This window comes from Argopecten irradians, chromosome 2 (assembly GCF_041381155.1).
Source record: "Argopecten irradians isolate NY chromosome 2, Ai_NY, whole genome shotgun sequence".
Taxonomy (NCBI): Eukaryota; Metazoa; Mollusca; class Bivalvia; order Pectinida; family Pectinidae; genus Argopecten; species Argopecten irradians.
This window is the reverse complement of record NC_091135.1, coordinates 53,274,564-53,296,344: the sequence shown is the minus strand read 5'-3', so window position 1 is coordinate 53,296,344 and position 21,781 is coordinate 53,274,564. Positions and strand designations below refer to the sequence as shown.

At 34.0% G+C, this 21,781-nt stretch overlaps 1 protein-coding gene across 1 annotated transcript; it reads left to right on the top strand.

Annotated features, from left to right (window-relative positions):
• The first annotated feature begins 1,079 nt into the window (after positions 1–1,079).
• On the top strand, positions 1,080–19,153 carry LOC138315925 (alpha-(1,3)-fucosyltransferase C-like). The gene is made up of 2 exons (XM_069257301.1): positions 1,080–1,179; positions 16,741–19,153. The coding sequence occupies exons 1-2, from the start codon at positions 1,176–1,178 to the stop codon at positions 17,856–17,858; spliced, it is 1,122 nt and encodes a 373-aa protein (XP_069113402.1). The 5' UTR covers positions 1,080–1,175; the 3' UTR covers positions 17,859–19,153.
• The last annotated feature ends 2,628 nt before the right edge of the window (positions 19,154–21,781 follow it).

Genomic DNA, 21,781 nt, shown 5'->3' with positions numbered 1-21,781 from the left:
TTTTCTTCTTCCGAACGTCTCCCATGGAGTCGATTCACTTTCGATCTTCAGTTGAGTGCTCCGAAGCAGCTGTAAAACAACATGGTTACTTGATATTACAGGCAAAAAGAATGATTTGGGAAATGTGAGACTATCACCTTAAAGACCTTACTCTGCTGGTGAATAGTATTTTCTCAATCAAAACTAGGAGTAAACAAATTGGTAGTTTCTTCCGTTACTAAAGTTAATTATATTACACTATTATCACCATCGACAAATATGAGATTCTTATGTTACTGCACGATAAATAATATCAAAAATTCCGGGAAAAAAACATGACACTTATGTCCTAAGTTGAATGCAGTACTGATTGCACATGCGACAAAATCGAAAGAAATTCTTTTAAAATTTATATGTACATGAAGTTTCGTGTTAATTAGACATAGATACTCTCAGGTATTGTTCCAATGCTGAGTATTGTTTATGCTCTGTCGACGATGTAGCAGACCTCTGCTGTTAATAGGACATACGGTGAATAGCCCAGTGAATCAACCATGTGATTTTCTTTTCTTTCACAAAAAAATATTTGCTTTTTGAAGTACCTTTGTATCAAAAATAATACCCAAGGAAGATATTAACATTTGTTTACCGAATATTCTAAATTGATGTTTTGTGTACCTTATTTAAAAAAGCGCATGGTACAGCAGTTTCATAGCGTTTGAGTGTGAGAAGTGACGTGTATTAGTGTAACAACAAGTACAGAAGCTTGGCCAGAACGACAAACCAGAACTAGTACAATTATATAGATATAATCTAATGCTATAATCAAAAATAATATTTCATCTTTACATACCACTAGTATGATATCACATATGTGTGAATTCAAATATGATTATTCATATTTAATGTTGTGATGGAAGAATGCGGACACAGACTTGGATCTGATAGTATTTAAGATAAACCTGGACATAAAAGGCTTGTCTTTTCTCCTTCTTTAGTAAAGTCTACATAAAATGTATGTATATATCAGCCTTGTCATCGTCGACACACTCGAGTGACCTTATGGGGATCACTGTCCCGTGACGGGTATCACAGGACATGAGCTATACTCTCGGTGTTTCTCCGATACCAAACCATAACTCGGTAAAGACGACATCGGGACAAGTTTACCGGTTCTTTGTCAAGATCTCTAAACTATGGGTAAGTTAGGTTTGTAGAGATAATACAGCTTTTCACCTATTTCTTTTCAGTTTCAGTGCAATGATATATACAGCGGACCCGCGATAATCCGGACGCCGATACTACGAAATTATCAGGAAATTTATTTGATTATTGACTAAGTTAATGGAATCCGGTAGTCCGGAAAATTTACAATTCGGTCGGTTTGGACTTTGGACGCAATATCCGGATTATTGAAGGTTCATTCTATATGAAATATATAAAACATTAATGTTCTGTAGCTATTGATAATGATAATTAATTTCACTTTTTGTTTACATGATAACCGATAACACCACATGGTTACTCTTCTTGGTCCTAAATGGCTCGAACAAACAAAGTCTACTTGATCCCTTTATCGATCTGATTTTTTTTCTGGCCGTAAGAGTTAGAAATTCTTCATACACGGTGCTGATAGTGACGCTTCTTCTTAGAACACAACACATAACCAATAACCTCCATAATGTGTGGTGCATGTAGATATCATTAATTGATGTGATATTACATTATATGAAATAAATATTGACATTTAAATGGTATGGATTTCTAAAATAATTATATTCATTTTCAACTCTCTTTTTTTGTGAAAAAAATCTTATTTCTCTCAACAAATGTAAACTTTGTATACGTGTAACTTACATGATCTGTCTTGTTAATAAGATAATGTAAACTTTGTATACGTGTAACTTACATGATCTGTCTTGTTAATAAGATAATGTAAACTTTGTATACGTGTAACTTACATGATCTGTCTTGTTAATAAGATAATGTAAACTTTGTATACGTGTACCCAAAAGTTTGGTAACTTTAAAAATCCATTAATAATGAATGAGAGTAGTCTAAATACTTTCACACTCCAAACATAAAGATATATTACGATTTGGATTATAATTATGACATTAGGTCCAGCCATGGTGACTACCTGAACATTTTGTGTTTAGCTTGGTTTTTTGAAAAGAAAAAGGTGACTTAACGTTTGTCAAACCAAATATGAATTACCACCATTGTATCAGAAGTATCTAGTCATGTAGCATTTTAAATACCGTTTCATGATTCACGTGTTTTGATACTTTCATATTATTGCGTTTGTAGAATAGTTTATTTGGTCATTTGGGGCAGGCAGGGCGTTAGAATTGTATATGCTTCCCCAATTGCAGGATTGTAAAAGGCGATTAAACTTAAGATCTTATCTTTTCTTTCATCCTAACTTTCTTTCTTATTCCTAACGTCTCCCTTGACACTGCACCACTTGTGGTCTTTGGCTGAGCACTCGCCCCTGTGAGGAGGGCTCTAGCTTCTGTCGAGGCCGAGAAACACCAAAGTCTACAAACATGGTAGTTTCTGCTCCTGCTTAGCGCTCAGCATACTGGGAGTGTGACGACTGGGTTGTCCGTTGCCAGTATAATGTGACCGGACGGAGTGTGTTGATTGGTGTCTTCAGTGTCATGCTTCAGTGATATAGCACTATAAAAAGAGCAAAAGGTCCACTATACAAGAGGACTTGACATGAATACACCGCAGTCTCCCAAAACACGAACTACATACACACTACACACCGCATACATGGGAGGTCATCCTAACATGACCCTGGCTGATGGTAGGACGTTATTAAACAAACAAACAAATTGGGGCATATATGACTTACACCAATGGTGGTCATGTCCAGCTTAGATGTATCAAGATGGAGTCATTAATTTGTTGCAGACATTTCTAGATTTATTCGTGACTTTATCATGTCCAGCTTAGATGTATCAAGATGGAGTCATTTATTTGTTGCAGACATTTCTAGATTCATTCATGGTTTCATAGCAACAGTACTATGTATGTGACATTTTGGGAGGCTGTGCTATATTCGTGTTATGTCTGAGTGGAATTCTCGCCCATTTCATACAGTGTTATATCAATGCAGCATGCCGCAGAAGACACCTTAATCACACATCTACCTGGTCATATACTGACAACAAGCAAACCAGTCGTCCCACTGCTTTTATATATGCTTTGCGCTAAGCAATATCAAGTTACTTGTTTTATAGACTGGTGTGCCTTGACCAGTGTATAAAATCCCGAGCCTTCCTCATATTGAGTGAACATATTTCAATTGACATAAGTGTATATTTATGTATTTTTATACAATTTTGTCATTGTTACCTTATTTGATTATATGTATGTTGATATTGCTTATGAATATGATAAACATTTTTGTATATTTAAAATAATTATGTCTGCAAAAGCATTACACACCTAAAAACTTCAATTGACGTATTCATCGTATTTATTCGTTTAATGAACTTTTACGGGGAATACTCATCTCATAACTCATATTTTTTATTATTTTTTTGTTGAGATAGTTGGAAAGGCCGTATTTCTATGCACTACACGAACCTTATCGTGTACGTTTGAAGAGATATAATGAGTGCTATTTCAGGTGTAATTTGTTCGGGTATGATTCATGCTGTGTATAAACTCGAGTAAGGGGTCTGTTTGATAGTCGATCTGCGTGTAATTGTGGCCATCGTATTCAGAGCTCAAATGTTCTCTCATTTCAATCACAACAGTTCAGTGTTGAAGCTATTCTACCTGCCCCAGTGATTCCTTTGTTAATTTGCAGAGAATAGTATGTTGATAAAAAATTAACTATTTTTAAGATTATCAAGATTAATAATACATATACTACAAAATCATATTTAAATTAATAATTGTTCTTTTAGCAATTTCATTGTAAATAAGAATAAATGATTAGTTTCACTTATCGTGTCCCTGTTCCCGACACTTCAAACACATATTGTAAGGTCATATCCCAGTTATCATCACCAACTGTGGAGTTTCAGGTGTTTTCTATCTCTAATCTTGGTTCATAGTTACTTTCTGTTTTCTAGGTTTGTTTATACTGCTTTACATCATTTTTATAGTAAAACCATAACAAATTTTGCTTTCTGAAAAAATGATTACTAATCCCAGTATCATTTAATTAAAATGCAACAATTAATTAGGCGTATGAGCACCTGAGCAATCTCGAACTACGATGGCATAAATCATATATTTATATAGTTATCTCATGTTACATGGACTGAAAATATCAAAAACACTCAAAATCTTTAAATCTTAAGCTTAAACTTGCCGAGTGAAAATGGAAATGGAGAAGTATATTAACAATTTAAAATTTTTCATTAATTATTCTGTGGCGAAGGTATTCCTACCTATATCGTCATTTATGCTCCATATTTTGCTTTCCCATTATAGACCGTAATTGTTCTAGGTAGATAATAAATGAAGTGGTGGAAGATATCAATTGGTTTATATAGTTACTCACTAGACGGCATTAAGTTCAACAGATAGACGAATCAGTACACAACGTCTCAAAATATCCTATTATCTTTTGAAAAGTCTCTAATATGAATTTTTTGTTGCAGAGAAACAATAAAATCTATCTCAGTAAATGAACTAATACCTTCATTTTAATTGTTTACTCAGTTGTAACACAAAATGCCACATACCAAAATGCTATTTTGCGAGTAAATCCACCTAATATCAGATTTGTTTAGCATAATTTTCATGCATAAATATGAATTGTTACTTTAGCTATAAGGATTTTCATGAATACATTTTTGAAGATAATAGTTTGTAATATTGCTATCAAGAAAGTTTTAAATATAAAAAGAATTTTCAACTGATGGTAATGTATTAAGATAACTAGCAATATATCATCCTAAACAGACGTATCTTTGTATATACACAATAGCTTAATGGACAGTGTTGACCGATATTCATATCATTTTAATGTCAAAACCGCCGAATTACAGGTATCCTGTTTTTTGTTTGTCCTAACAAGTGATAATGCCTTGTTTCCAACTTTCACAGGCAAAATATTTTTAGGTCAAATTGAAATTGATCTGTAAACTAGTATAATTACCCGAAATTTCTAAAAGTATAACATAAAGAAACCGTTCATGTTAATTTCCTAAATTAAATCTTTAATTTGGGTTAAATATAGCTAGACTATTAAGGTTAAATCCTTTCCCTAATTTAACGTTTTGTCTTACCTGGCATTTTTCACCTGAAAATCACTTATAATACAGCCGTGTTGTGTCTTCCTATAATTAATACGGGCAAATTCCAGGCAATTGGTTTGTTTAAACATAAATCATTACCATGTATCATGTGGCAGATGAAACCGGCGAGATCTACGCTAAATAACTTTGTTTCTATTTATGAAGCTTTAGCGTGTCGTTAGATTTTACGTAATTTGTTTGTACTGTTCTATGACAAGATAAAATATTATTTGCAAAATCCACTGCAAAATGCTTATGACAAACTAGACGCAGTGCTTGGGATGTTTCCCCGTGACCAAAACGTTTGTGGGTGATGAGCTCATTCAGAAACGGCTTTTTTATTACATTGTAATTATTCTTAAGTTATTTTGTGCACAAATCATGCATGCAAAATTGTAGCATATGTTAATCAATGACAAATGCCTTTGTCCATGTAATACAGTGTTGGCAAATGATGGATGATTTTCCATTGTAGGTTGTAATGAAGTCAGAAATAATTCAAATTCAACAGCTTAGAATATTTCATTACGTTGCACAAATTGTGATGGATAGATGCAATTTGGATATTCAGTTGATATCATCTCTTTTGAAATTGTATGAACATCTAAATTACTGTTGGTCTGAGCAGTGTTTACTGACTCGTAAAAAAAATCAAAATTACATCAAAAAACTATATAAACCAAGCGAAATTATACAGTTTTGAAAATCCGACTCCTAAAATTGTCATTATTGATATTGCTGTTATTAAAAAAAACTTTATTATTCAACATCGATTGTGAAACATGTAATACAACTTATGCAAATCACTTTCGATGGCCCGGTTTTAAGCGCGCGAAGGGTCTTAGTGTGGGGGGAAACCTACGTAAACGGGTAGATGACCCTTGACCTTTTCACGTCCGTGCCGGGGATCAAACCCCGGCCGGCTAGGTGAAAGGCGAGTGGCTAAACCACTACAAAACCCGAGCAAAAATTGCTGTTATTCGATGAGCCACCTAGATATATGTTTGGACATCTCAGTTGTGATGAACTTTACAGTCTCAAGGGAGCTTATCTCAAGCAAGAAATATATAATATTAATTATATATGAAATACAAAAGACAGTTCAATGTTGAGTGTTTCTTAAATTATATGGTGTTTTATCAGGCCTATCAGTTCTTCGGGGCCCTGCAGGTAGGGCGTTAGAATTGTACCTGCTGCCCCTATTGCATGATCGTGAAAGGTGACTAAATTTAGGATGTTATCTTTTCACTTCATCCTAACTGACTTTATGTTTCCTAATGCCCCCCTTGGCACTGCCTCACTTTTGGCCTTAAGTTGAGCGTTCGCGCCTGTGAGAAAGGCTCTGGGTTCTGTCTCCTGGTTGAGACACACCAAACTATATAATAGTGCTTCCTGCTCCTGCTTAGCGCTCAGCAAACGGAGTGGGACGTCTGGTTTGCCCGTTGTTAGTATAACGTGACTGGATGGAGTGTATTGCTTGGTGTCTTCGGCGGCATGCTTCAGTGAAATTGAGTTCCTCATAACGGGAACAATTATTCGTTCTATTGTGATCAATATACGTTCTTATGTGAATCAGATTTATCACATCGTAAGACACTTGTGTAATAACCCTATATATTGTGATGTCAAATGTTATAATAACCAAAATATAACATGGTTTCGCCTCTCATTTATAAGCATTGAATTTTTTAACCATATTTTTATAAATACTATTATATGAATCTGATGACTACGTAATATTATATATATATGAAATTCATTAAACTCCATAAATATTTTTTATAATGTATATAGACATTTATACTGTTTGCATGTCTACGTTTCAAAAGTGAGCAAAGACACAAATTACAAACTGTACAAATAAGGTACAAAACCTGGAAGAAATATTAATATATTCAACATTACCCTTGCGTCTGACATGTAAACGGGATTGTTTAAATTTGCATGATTTGTCCAAATACAGCAGTTGAACATTTTTTTCTTAAAACTAGTTCGGTTTGTGTTCAGTGTTCCAAAAAGTATATATTAGACAAGAAAGGGTCAAAATGGCCTCCATGTGTATGCTTATGTAAAGTCGAATCAGGTCAAACCAGCGTTCCTACTAGATGCCATAAATACAAGTAAACATAATGGCGTGGTTATTTGGTGACAGAAATATGTACTGAACCCTGTGGACTTGTAAAAAAACCAGCATACATTATTTGCATATTTTGCCAAAATTTACAAACAAGTCAACAGTAATGTCTAAGGTTAAGACGGATGCATAGACACTTTATATCAACAAAGGTTATGTTCAAGTACACCCTCTTCAAACATATTTTATTACCAAAACCATATTAGAAACATGATCGGGCACAAGTTAGTTCTAACTTACAAACGCCCTCTCTCCATTACAATTTACATCACATTTAATACATACATCATAAGAGGGCTTTATATTATAAATATTATATCATAATTATTTTCTTAGATGGGAACAGATAAGAGAGAAGAAAGAGATAGATAGATAAAGAGAGAGGAAGAAGAGTGGATATAACATCAATAGATCACATGTTATTTACAATCATTGGGACATGTTTCATATACAGTATACTAAAGTAATTAAGTCCATCGAAGAAGTGAGAAATCACAAGTTTAAACAGGGTCTTCAACCTTAATATGACGTTAATTTAATAATAATAAAACACAACGTATGGATAATCAACTAACGTGCGTTAGTCAGGACGACAACGGGAAACATAATACCACTCGCGTTATGAAAATTAACATTTGATTTATTCTAATTACATTGTTTAGAAAATGGTGATAAGTGTAGTATGAAAAAGTTAAGAACTCCACAAAATTATCAATCTCGGTTTCATTTCCATTTAGAAAATTAAAAGCTGTTTCGGAAAGGTAGAGGGCCTTTAATACACGAACACCGAAGTGCAAACCACGAAAACATCATTCGGACAGAATACCAGTACATGTGATTCCTGTTGTTGCTATTCGTATGGTTCATCTTTTGTTGTATACTGAAGTTAAAAAATGCATGAAAAAACCCTAAATCATGAGGCTTTACAACCCCCGGTAATAATTATACAGTGCATACATAACGTTTTCTCGCACCGGTTAGCCACCTGGTCAACTAACAAATCACTTCCAAGACGCCAAGGCCCAATCTCTTACCGTCATCTAGTCCGATTTTGTTTCAAAGACAGAGAAAACATATCCGTGTTACATTTCAAAGATTAGGTATCGGGTAGCTCTCCTTACATACAAATTGAATAAGAAGAGAGAAGATAAACTCACCCAGGTAAAAACGCGGTCGGCAGTCTACATGTCACGTGAAACTTAACACCAGCATTCCTTTCTCATCTACCGTCTTTCTCTTAATGAACACCAACATCTTATGTTACCAGTTAGATATCCTTATCACTGTATCTTCATATCATCGATACGTAATCAGATTTCATTGGTTTCTTTGCTTGGAGCTATTAGCTATTTACGAAACCGAGAAACGCCTTGATAGTTGCTGGAACGGGGCGAACGACACACAATTAGTACCCTTAATAGTGTAATTCGCAGTATGTGCATATGTACTAAACTTCTATGTCTTAAAGATGCTCCACCGCTGACAAATTGTACTTTTTCACTATCAAAAACACGAGCAGATGATTTAGTATTTTACTTCAGTTACAAAAGTTACTTACTTTACACCATTACCACTATTGATAAGTTTGAGCTTCTAATTTTACTTCAAGTTAAAAATATGAAAAATAATTAATTGCATCCCGAAAAAATTCCGTGTCACTATATCCTATATGGAATGAAGTACTGACTGCGCATGCATCAAAGGCGAAATAAATTACTTTCTATTATTTCTTGCGTTAATTAGACATATATATACACGATTAAGCACCAATTATTGTTCAAATGATGAATATTATTTATACTCTGTCGGCGGTGGAGCATCTTTAAGATTGTTTTTGAAAATAAGAGTCAGAAAATAATTCTTTCCAATAAAACAATCAAATGGTAGAAAATAACTATCGAATGTGCTCGTTTTCTTATATTACATGTATACAGGTGTCCTATAATTCTTGCTACACTGTCAATATGTTATAGCTTTTGTAATATATGAGCAACACAGAAAATATTTATGGTATATTAAGACATAGTATCAAATGTTTTTCTTTTTTGCATGAATAATATAAAGGAATGATTTGCTATTGCTAACATTTATTGACATCATAATAACATCACTTTAAGACACTGTGGAATGTTCCTTATTGTGAAGGACACTGTTTTTGGTCATCAGTTCTCAACAAATCAATTATTTTCTGTGCGAGTATAACTATAATTACAGAAAATAATCAACAGCAGAAAATGTTGTACAATTCATCAATATGACAATAGAAAATTAAGAACATAATTTCAATACCAGTGTTATTTATTTGAGCTCAAATGTCAAAGATAACGCCATTTTGACCGTATTTTTCAGAAATGTGTCTTTTATCAAAATCGTTGATAATATTAGTTATATGTTTTTTGTTAAAGAAAAAAAATATAATTGCAGTATTTTGCTTAGGAAATGTTGGTGCTTTACGTTCGGTATTAAACAAATTATCAAACTTTGAAATTGTAATATAACTTAAGGGACACCTTGTTTATATAAATATTTCTTTTGGTGATTATTAACCTGATTAAGCATATGTTACAGAACGTTTATACCTGTATACAATAATTAAGGGATATCAACGGAGAGTTTCATTTCAAAATATTTTTATTAAATCATTTGATTTAATAGGGATTGGGCAGCAGGTTATGCCTATTCAAGCCCTCTCCCTGTGTATACATACATGTACATCTCAAAACCATATATTTAATATACATTTGTATGTAATTTTACAGACAATATTGAAATTAAATATATATTTAGGATACACTTATATACTATGATAACTATGCATACCTATGTTTTTGTTTATAGTTAAAACGTGGATACTGTGTAGCCAGATAATTATAAGCTGAAATTTATAATGGATTCATATCAGTTCAATATATACATTTCCTTGATTTAAATCAGTTGATATTGATTTGAATTTAATGTAATTTGGATCCCTCAATATCACTCCCACACAAGCCATTCCTAGTGACCGGGCAGTACTATAAAGTCCATAGTGTTACCACTGAGTACTGATCCTAGTCAGGAATGTCCAGAGAAAGAGCCATACTGAGGGAGTATATATTAAAACATATGCATATAAATTAATTATAACATTGGAGAAAATGGGTTTATAATATAAAATATGAGTGTTATAAGGGTTTACCTATGATATACTCCTGTCAAAGAACTTGATACAGACAAAGGATAAAACTTGTAATATTATGTCTAGAAAATTCATTATAAAAAAATGTAATATCAATAGTTCATTACCAAATTTGAGAATCAAATGGTTTGAGTTATGGTATGGATATATTTGAGAATAGTAACCAATGCATACCTGCATGACAAAATAGTTGAATATGCTAGATAAAGAAAGAAAATAATAACGCTTGTGATTCACCAAATCCTCCAATACTATTCATTCTTCATATTTCATGAAACAGTTAGATTATGTTTGTATAAGAAGTCATGAACATGTTAATATTCATATGATATTGGATAGTACAATAGGGATTATTTTGCTAAATTTTAGTATATACTTGTATATGAATAGATCACATTTACACATAAACAAATATATAATGACTTGAACTTGTGTAATGACTATTCACTACTTGTATAGTGTGAAAAGCACTGAAGGAGTCTTCATATCATATACATGTACACACATATGTATATACCAGTGTATATAAATTGTGTGAATATTTATGTTTTCTATACATGTACTTGATGTTTTACAAATAAGAGAGGTATGACTGTTATTATGTTAATATAATACTTATGGTGGGCTCAAAGTCTGCCAGATGATTCAATAACGGTTTGGACACAGGCACACAGGTTTGAATTTATCTCATGGCTAAGGTGATTACTTCCCTTTGTAAGAATGTCAACATTCATATGTAAGTGTTGAAAATATTCAGGTCTAGATTCAGGTGAAGGTTTGATTGGATGTCAAGTTGTAAATGAGACAGAGAAGTTAACAAGCTCTGACGTTGGACTGCATATCTAGGGCAGAAGAGAAAGAAGTGATCAACATCTTCAGTAGAGTATCCACAAATACAGGATGGACTATTAGAAATATGCTCTTAATAGAGATAAGAATTTAGCTGACTTGCTCTATTATGAAGTTGACACATAATAATATTAAAATACCTAGTTCCACCATACTTAAAAGCATCAGTACATTTATCATCAACATTGACGGGGATGGCATGACGAGTAAGGCTCCTTTTGAGTTCGCTTATTGAAACCATATCATAGAAGACACAGTCAGGTTTATTCCACCAAGATATCATATAAGGATCAAAACTTTTAAAATACATGTAAGATCTACAAATGGGGGTTTGAAATATGAGTTGATGTCTTACATCATGAGACACTTGACTATGATCAATAATAAAAGGTATAATGTGTTCAAGTAGATAGTCAGGGGTTTCATGATTAATTATTTAAAAAAATAACATATGTTGTTGATCAATTCTACGTTTTTTGAGAGTGTCCCAACCAAGTTCATTGTAGATAACAGCATGACTAGTACCTCTGCGTAAACCAGAGATGACTCTAGCAGCATCAAGTTGGATATATTCTAAAAGTTCGGATTCCGTTTGATTGCAATTATTCCATACAACACTTGCATATTCAAGGTTAGGGCGTATATATGATTTATATAGAATTTCTAATTTTTCCTATCAAGATTAACCTTAAAGATGCTCCACCGCTGACAAATGGTATTTTTTTCTCTATAAAAAACAGGAGCAAACATATTCAGTATTTTTCTTCAGTTGCAAAAGTTACTTTCTATGCACCATTACCACATTTGAAAAGTTTGAGCTTCTAATTTTACTTCGAGATAAAAATATTAAAAATAATTAATTGCATCCCGAAAAAATTCCGTGGCACTATGTCCTATATGGAATGAAATACTGATTGCGCATGCACTAAAGGCAAAAGAAATTATTTTATATTACTATTTGTGTTAATTTGACATATATATACACGATTAAACAGAAATTATTGCTCAAATGATGAATATCATTTATGCTCTATCGGCGGTGGAGCATCTTTAAGTGATCTTAACACATTTATTTTTTGTAGGTATTTTCAAATATAAAATTGATATGGTTAGACCATGCCCCATGACTATTAAAAATTCTCCACGGTTTTGATGTTTATTTACATTGGTTACAGTATTATTCATGAAAATAAGGTCAGGATGATGTATATCAGCATTATGTTTATTTGAAATTAAAAGTGCTTCTGTTTTATTTGGGTCAAAAGAATTCCCCATTTATTCGCCCATATAGATATTCTATTCAAATCATTATTTAGTATTTCAGCTGCAGCTACCTGATCATTATCTATAAGTACAAAAAGGGAAGTATCATCTGCGAAAAATTTGACATTTGAATAAATTTCATTTTCCAAATCATTTATATATATGAGAAATAAATATGGTCCAAGTACTGAGCCTTGAGGTACTCCGGCTGTTACAGCTTTCCATACTGATTTATATCCATCAATAATTACTCTTTGCTGCCATCACTTAAATAATTAGAAAGCCATTTTAAAATATTATCATACATACCATATTTTTTTCAATTTATATATAAGTCCGTCATGCCAAACCCTGTCAAATGCTTTACTGATATCACAAAACACTAATCTTGCTTCTTTTCTTCTATCAAGCTGTTTCATAATTGTATCTTTTGTTTGTTTGTTTGTTTGATTAATTAACGTCCTATTAACAGCTATGGTCATGTAAGGACGGCCTCCCATGTATGCGGTGTGTTGCGTGTATGTTGTGCGAGGTGCGTGTTTTGGGAGACTGCGGTAAATTAATGTTATGTCTTCTTGTATAGTGGAACTATTGCCCTTTTTATAGTGCTATATCACTGAAGCATGCCGCCGAAGACACCAAGCAACACACCCCACCCGGTCACATTATACTGACAACGGGCGAACCAGTCGTCCCACTCCCCGTTTGCTGAGCGCTAAGCAGGAGCAGAAACTACCACTTTTATAGACTTTGGTGTGTCTCGGCCAGGGGACAGAACCCAGAGCCTTCCTCACAGGGGCGAACGCTCGACGCAAGGCCAAAAGTGAGGCGGTGCCAAGGAAGGCATTAGGAAAGATAAAGTCAGTTAGGAAGAAAAGAAAAGATAAGATCCTAAATTTAGTCGCCTTTTACGATCATGCAATAGGGGCAGCAGGTACAATTCTAACGCCCTACCTGCAGGGTCCATAATTGTATCTTATATTGACGGAGAGTGTGTTATTTACTATGTTAGCCATAGGGATATGTGGAGTGGATGTCTTCATAACATACGGATATGGATATTTGTAAGATGACTTCTTTACGCCGTAATAGATAGATATCTACATATGTAAAAGGAGCGGGTCGGTGTGGTTTGTAAATAGTGTTAAATACGGTCTCTGTCACTCAGCTGATGGAGCATGCTTCTTTGGCTCACTCGGTAGAGCCGCAGATTTCCACGCCGGAGACCCGGGTTCGATTCCTGGTCGGGGCACTCGACAGGCATGTGTATTTTCCCTGTTCTTCTACACATAGAGAATGGCAACTTCGCCATTTTTACGATAGGCAGATGTACCTCTGTATGTGCTCAGGGGTTTTAAGATAAACTTTTGAATAGTTAAATACAGCAGAATAACTTTGAATTGTTATAAAAGTTCAATAATTTTCAGATGGTTTGAATACGATTTTGGATAGGAAAAATATATTTTAACTTCTTTGTTAATAAAACAAAATGTAGTTCCGGTTTTGAAAGTCTGATTTTCGAAAAACCTGGTAAAATCGCTGATTTTCATTCTTTCAAAAATCATGTTAAATAACATTAATCGGGAAATCTGGTCTCATCAAACCATGATATGATGTTTAAACTTTGTATTTATGCAAAAATATCATACTTAAAAGTAGTTAGCCAAGGGAAAATGCTTATAAACCGGAGGTCCCTCTGCCTGTCAACAAAGACAAAGAAGGAGTTTCCAATCTCTATGTATATATGTTTCTGGTATGCTCAGGTAATTACCTACACAAATTTCCATTATATCGCCATACGTTCGCCCTTATCGGAAGGGTTTCAGGACAGACAGTAGAAGGCCAACATTATTGTTGCCAAAACTATTCCAAAACAATTTCTGCGCGATAGGTAAAATCAAGTCATTTATATTCCGTGGAAATACTGTTTCTGCTACCAGGTATATGAACCTAAAATATATTTGTACAATTTAATATACCTGTAAATGAGCGTATACACTGCATGTACTGTTCTAGTCATAAAGAAGAAAAGAAGCTGCATTTCAAATATTTATGAAGTATCACCAATGGTACCATTTCAAAGTATGATATATAGGACCCATTAAAATGCCATATATTTTTTATTTGATAATGAATATGTAAATTTTCTGCGAAACATATCACAATATTATGACATTTTGACACAGAAATAAACAACGCTCGCCAAAGCAATATAAACCTGTGATACCGGTTGAGAGATGTGTGTAATGGTGCACTCCTATGTATTCATCAGATATGGAAATGTCTCTATTATCATCATACACACGTTTGTAGATTGAATAAAATAAAATGCGTATGATTCATCTGCACGTAACACTCAGCCATAGGTGTCTGGTGAAATTCAAGATAATTATCACATCGATCATTAGTATACAGTGAGTGATTTGTAAAGATCAAGGCATATTCACGTACCAAATTAATACAAGGGTGTTACTTCACACACCGCATACATGGGAGGCCGTCCTTACATGGCCATAGCTGTTAATAGGACGTTAATTATTATTACATTCAAGTCATTTATGTACAGGAATGTCCTGAAATTACCGTAGACTCTTCGTAGCATTCGTAAAATATGATTGATTCACGTAGAATAGTAAAAGACCATTTAAATGAATGTTTGCATTTTTATCAAAAAGCCTTTATCATGCAAAAATAACCATGTTTATTAGGGAAAATAAATTTGATAGCTACCTGAGAATATAAACCATTTATTTATAAGACAGTACCAAATATTGTTACCTACATATGTAGTTTAATTATACACTGAAATTAGTATATTTCTACAGAATGATACGTTAGATTAGCCAGTTATATATAGGTCTTTAGAGGCTAACACTACAAGAATGTTCATACAAGACCACGCGTCAACATAGATAGATCCGTAAGATGGTATCATCTCTAGAACTGATGCTGTCATTTATTATAAAAATAACTTGTTAACATATTACCTTTGAAATCCTTGGTGATGCACGCTCTCGTTATCTGGGTTGTCTTGCATATACATCACTTAAATCTAGCTCATCTGCATATAGATAAGTAAAATAAGCGTCTACCCCGAACATCACCCTCCTCCTTAAATACCTGTCTGAAAAAAATTAAATCTCATGTAAATTAGCTAAATATTTATTCATATGTATCAAGAAGTAGCTATATACGTCAGGGAAATTGTTTATGATTTATCGGGAAATTGACAATAACGGGCGAGCGTATAATAATTTGCATATCGTTTCAGCATCTATTCCATTTTGAATGTCCAGGAGATGCGCTCGCATTGAAGATGAGATAAAAGGTGAACTAATTATCTGATACACAAAACAATTTTGTCACATGTAAATATGTATAGAATTTATGTAAACAAGCAGAAGGAATGACTTAACAAATTTGAGAAGCGTTGGTGCCAATGTTTCTGACATATTGATGTAACATGTAGCTGTGTAAATGCAGAGTAGGTGTAACACCTGATGGTGATTTGGTAAGTAAACCTACCACATTCATCTCAGGATAACCACGTCAATCCTTTACAACTTGATCAAACGTATGGCTTCAAAACTGATTTGCTTGTTGTTGAACAATAGGCCTCAAAACAGTTTACCACCAATAACACCATTTGTCGTATCTATTTACATGTATAACACTTTCGGGTTATATCGGGAAATCGAGTTGCATCACGTGACCGACATCGGCGATAGCCGAATAGATCGGAACCTCCCGAGCTGTATCACATGGTCAATATCGGCAATAGGCCGCAATACCCGTACAGATCGGAACAGTTCGGATACGTCCGAGCTATTTTAAATGTGTACACGTTAAAAATCAATATTTTAATCGAACTTTTTAATAACTTTGCTAATACGAACTTTGTAAAAGTCGGTGATTATTGATTGTTTAAAACTTAGAGAGACAGAGAAAAATATGTTGAACACTTTAAATATTTGTTCTATGCCAAAAATACACATACCATACAAATTTAAGATGAAGTTTCGCAGTCACATATTTATTAAAATCTCCTAATATTTTTTTGAATTCTGCAGGGCGCAGTGGATTGGTGTGTAGATGGCGTTCACAGCTGAAGGTGTTCGTGGTCATCGTTGTACTGTTAAACATGTTCATCGCCCCTCTCACCTACCACTCCGTCAGGGCACCTGCTGCAGAATCAAAGAGAGTTAAGAGGTTGAAGATGGACAAGTCGTTTTTAGTGTCACTGTATAACCCGCCTCCCTGGCTTGTTGAACTGTACCAGAGAACTGATCCCAAACAATGTCGGTACACTAACTGTCGCTGGAGTGTCGACAAATACCTTCACAGTGTCAGTGACGTCATCGTGTTTCACGGTCCCTCTCTTGACAGAATCCCAATAATCAGATCACCAGACCAAACATGGGTAATGATCTCTTTAGAAAGTCCGTTAAACTTTGGACCGAATTACAAACTCCCAGCGTGGAAGTCGGTGTTTAACTGGACTATGACGTATAGGAAAGACTCGGATATTTATTTCCCATATTCTGAAGTCATCAAGAAAGAAAACTTTAAAGATGACCAAAACTACACTCAAGTATTAAAAGATAAGAAATATTCCATTTCTTGGGCAGTTTCTCACTGCGGTGCAGCCAGTGAACGAGATAAATACGTTGAATATCTAAACAGTTATGTCGACGATATCAACACGTTCGGCAAGTGTGGAAAATTTTACTGTGGCGAGTGGGAAGACTCGGAGATATGTTTTACAAAAATGGCAAAAGAACATAAATTTGTGTTGTCTTTTGAAAATTCCTTTTGCACTGACTATATCACAGAGAAAGCCTTTATACCGTATACCGAAAACATTGTACCGATAGTTCGGGGCGGTTCCAAATATAGTACATTCCTTCCGAAAGGGACATACATAGACACGAACGACTTTACGACAGTTAAGGAACTGGCTGACCACATCATAGAGATAGACAGACATAGAAATATGTATCAGGATATTCTAACACGTAAAAACCAATATACTCTTTCTCCAAAGACAGCTACCTACCAACGGGCTATCTGTCAAGTTTGTGAGAAACTGAACACTGAGCAAAACCGCATCACCACGTACTCCGATATAACTGCTTGGCTGTGGAAAAATGGTGGGTGTTTCTACCCTAAAGATGTCATGTCTCAATAAGTTATATATTAGCAATTCTGTCACTATGGCTACAACTGTTACTTTAGACTATGTTTGGAAAATATATTGTACACGCGTTTACATTGATATGTGATATATGTAAGGAGTCCATATTACGTCGTCATCAAGTGAAGGGTTGGTTTGATCGTTACTACCGATTTATTATGTTATCATTTATTATCTATTTTATGTCTTGATAGCTTTCAAAACGCAATAGCATGGAACTTTTTTGGTGGTTTTGGCATGTATGTATTAAACTGTTTGATGAGTTGTGGCTATATTAAAATGTCTCGTTTGAAATACATTCGATAGAATAAACAAATAAACGTTCTTCAAATAATAATGATAGTTGTATTGTGGTATGTTGTACAACATCTATTTGTATAGAATGGCGTTTCTGTGGAATTAATACACCGCATAGACATATTCACCTGAGCATTTCGCATATATCTGCTACTTTGAGCTATTAATACCATTGATTGAAACGTTTTCGGTGGTAACTTACACAATTGCACGATATTGTCTCATTCAAATCAATGGCATTATTACATATCGAATCTATATCTAAGCATATATAAATATATCCATATAGAATGTTTAAAAAATGTTCTTTGAAAACGTTAGCGGTAAAATAATTATGTCATGAAGGGTTTTTCTTGATATATACATACAGATTTTACAGAACTTCGGAAACATCCCAGGTTAATAGTTTTAAGGGTCTTGTACTGCCCTTATAAATTTTAGAATAACAACAGTTCGAAATGTTCTTTAAAAGGGCTATATAATTATAATTTGAAAGATAATTGTTAAATATTTACATAGCGATATACTGCAGAGTGTTTATGTTCAGGCATGGCGCCGTTACAATTCCCGTCAAATACCAACGTGAGTTGTAGTTTATAGCTGGCCTTCCCAGGAACCCGCGCCGTAATGGCAGCCATAACATGATGATGACAGGACAGATAGGACGGCGATACTGCTTGATGGGTTGTTATCATTTTATATCTTTGTTATACTGCGAGTTTTTCGTTTAGCTTTTACGTGATAAAATCTTCACCTGTATGTTAGGTGTGTGAATGTAAATGACAAAAGAGGCTATTTATGTTCATCATATAGTTCCGTTTTGTTCATCGGTGATAAATACATGAATATCATGCATTTCTATTTGGTTATGCGTCAGGAATTCATGTAAATGTGTATTTGTGAGAGTTTTGTAAAATTTGAAAAGTTGGTTTTTTCTTTATTTTTCTGATTTTGTATTATTATCTTATGTGTTATTTGCATTAATGTACTAATGTTTGGAGAGGGTGGGGTGGGGGGAGGGGGGGGGGGTTCCGGTGATCTTCTCGAATCTAAAATAGTGTAATATATCTTGTTGAACAATTTTTTTTCTTGTTGGCACATAAACTTCAAAATCATTTAACATGTATCCTTTTGTTATCGATCCCATATGCATGCTACAATAAAGAATTAGTTCTTGTTTCTTACAACTGTGTTTTCTCCATTTTAAGATTAATTGTAACAACGATTAGATAAGATAAGATAAAAATCTGCTAAAGAAGTTGGACCTATGAAAATTATATTTCTGAAGGTTCTTTACCATCTAGGTTGGTCCACATTTAAAGATGCTCCAGCACCGACAGAGCATAAATGATACTCATCATTTGAACAATAATTGGTGTTTAATCGTTTATACATGTATATATATTACTAATTAACACAAAATTAGTATAAGATAATTTATTATGCTTTTGATGCATGCGCAATCAGTACTTCATTCCATAGATGACATAGTTCCTCGGATTTTATAATGCTTTTGATGCATGCGCAATCAGTACTTCATTCCATAGATGACATAGTTCCTCGGATTTTATAATGCTTTTGATGCATGCGCAATCAGTACTTCATTCCATAGATGACATAGTTCCTCGGATTTTATAATGCTTTTGATGCATGCGCAATCAGTACTTCATTCCATAGATGACATAGTTCCTCGGATTTTATAATGCTTTTGATGCATGCGCAATCAGTACTTCATTCCATAGATGACATAGTTCCTCGGATTTTATAATGCTTTTGATGCATGCGCAAACAGTACTTCATTCCATAGATGACATAGTTCCTCGGATTTTATAATGCTTTTGATGCATGCGCAATCAGTACTTCATTCCATAGATGACATAGTTCCTCGGATTTCATTATGCTTTTGATGCATGCGCAATCAGTACTTCATTCCATAGATGACATAGTTCCTCGGATTTTATAATGCTTTTGATGCATGCGCAATCAGTACTTCATTCCATAGATGACATAGTTCCTCGGATTTTATTATGCTTTTGATGCATGCGCAATCAGTACTTCATTCCATAGATGACATAGTTCCTCGGATTTTATAATGCTTTTGATGCATGCGCAATCAGTACTTCATTCCATAGATGACATAGTTCCTCGGATTTTATAATGCTTTTGATGCATGCGCAATCAGTACTTCATTCCATAGATGACATAGTTCCTTGGATTTTATTATGCTTTTGATGCATGCGCAATCAGTACTTCATTCCATAGATGACATAGTTCCTCGGATTTTATAATGCTTTTGATGCATGCGCAATCAGTACTTCATTCCATATAGATGACATAGTTCCTCGGATTTTATAATGCTTTTGATGCATGCGCAATCAGTACTTCATTCCATAGATGACATAGTTCCTCGGATTTTATAATGTTTTTGATGCATGCGCAAACAGTACTTCATTCCATAGATGACATAGTTCCTCGGATTTTATAATGCTTTTGATGCATGCGCAATCAGTACTTCATTCCATAGATGACATAGTTCCTCGGATTTTATAATGCTTTTGATGCATGCGCAATCAGTACTTCATTCCATAGATGACATAGTTCCTCGGATTTTATAATGCTTTTGATGCATGCGCAATCAGTACTTCATTCCATAGATGACATAGTTCCTCGGATTTTATTATGCTTTTGATGCATGCGCAATCAGTACTTCATTCCATAGATGACATAGTTCCTCGGATTTTATAATGCTTTTGATGCATGCGCAATCAGTACTTCATTCCATAGATGACATAGTTCCTCGGATTTTATTATGCTTTTGATGCATGCGCAATCAGTACTTCATTCCATAGATGACATAGTTCCTCGGATTTTATTATGCTTTTGATGCAAGCGCAATCAGTACTTCATTCCATAGATGACATAGTTCCTCGGATTTTATAATGCTTTTGATGCATGCGCAATCAGTACTTCATTCCATAGATGACATAGTTCCTCGGATTTTATAATGCTTTTGATGCATGCGCAATCAGTACTTCATTCCATAGATGACATAGTTCCTCGGATTTTATTATGCTTTTGATGCATGCGCAATCAGTACTTCATTCCATAGATGACATAGTTCCTCGGATTTTATAATGCTTTTGATGCATGCGCAATCAGTACTTCATTCCATAGATGACATAGTTCCTCGGATTTTTTTCGGGATGCAATTAATTATTTTCAGTATTTTTATATTGAAGTAAAATAAGAAGCTCAAACTTTTCAATGGTGGTAATGGCGTAAAGTAAGTAACTTTTGTAACTGAAGAAAACTACTAATTCGTCTGCTCCTATTTTTGATAGAGAAATATACCATTAGTCAGCTGTGGAGCATTTTTAAATCTACAGTTGTGTGACATAATGGAGTTCGCAAAAATTAATTGTACTATATAATCGTACAAATTTAACTTTTTTTTTCAAATAGCTCTTCCTCATGCCAATTCAAACAAAACTTAACATACTGAACGTTTAAGTTGTATTCATTATTTATTTATTTATATATTTATTTGTGTTTATTTATTTATATATTTATTTGTTTATTTAATTAATTAATTATTTATTTATATATTTATTTAGACGTAG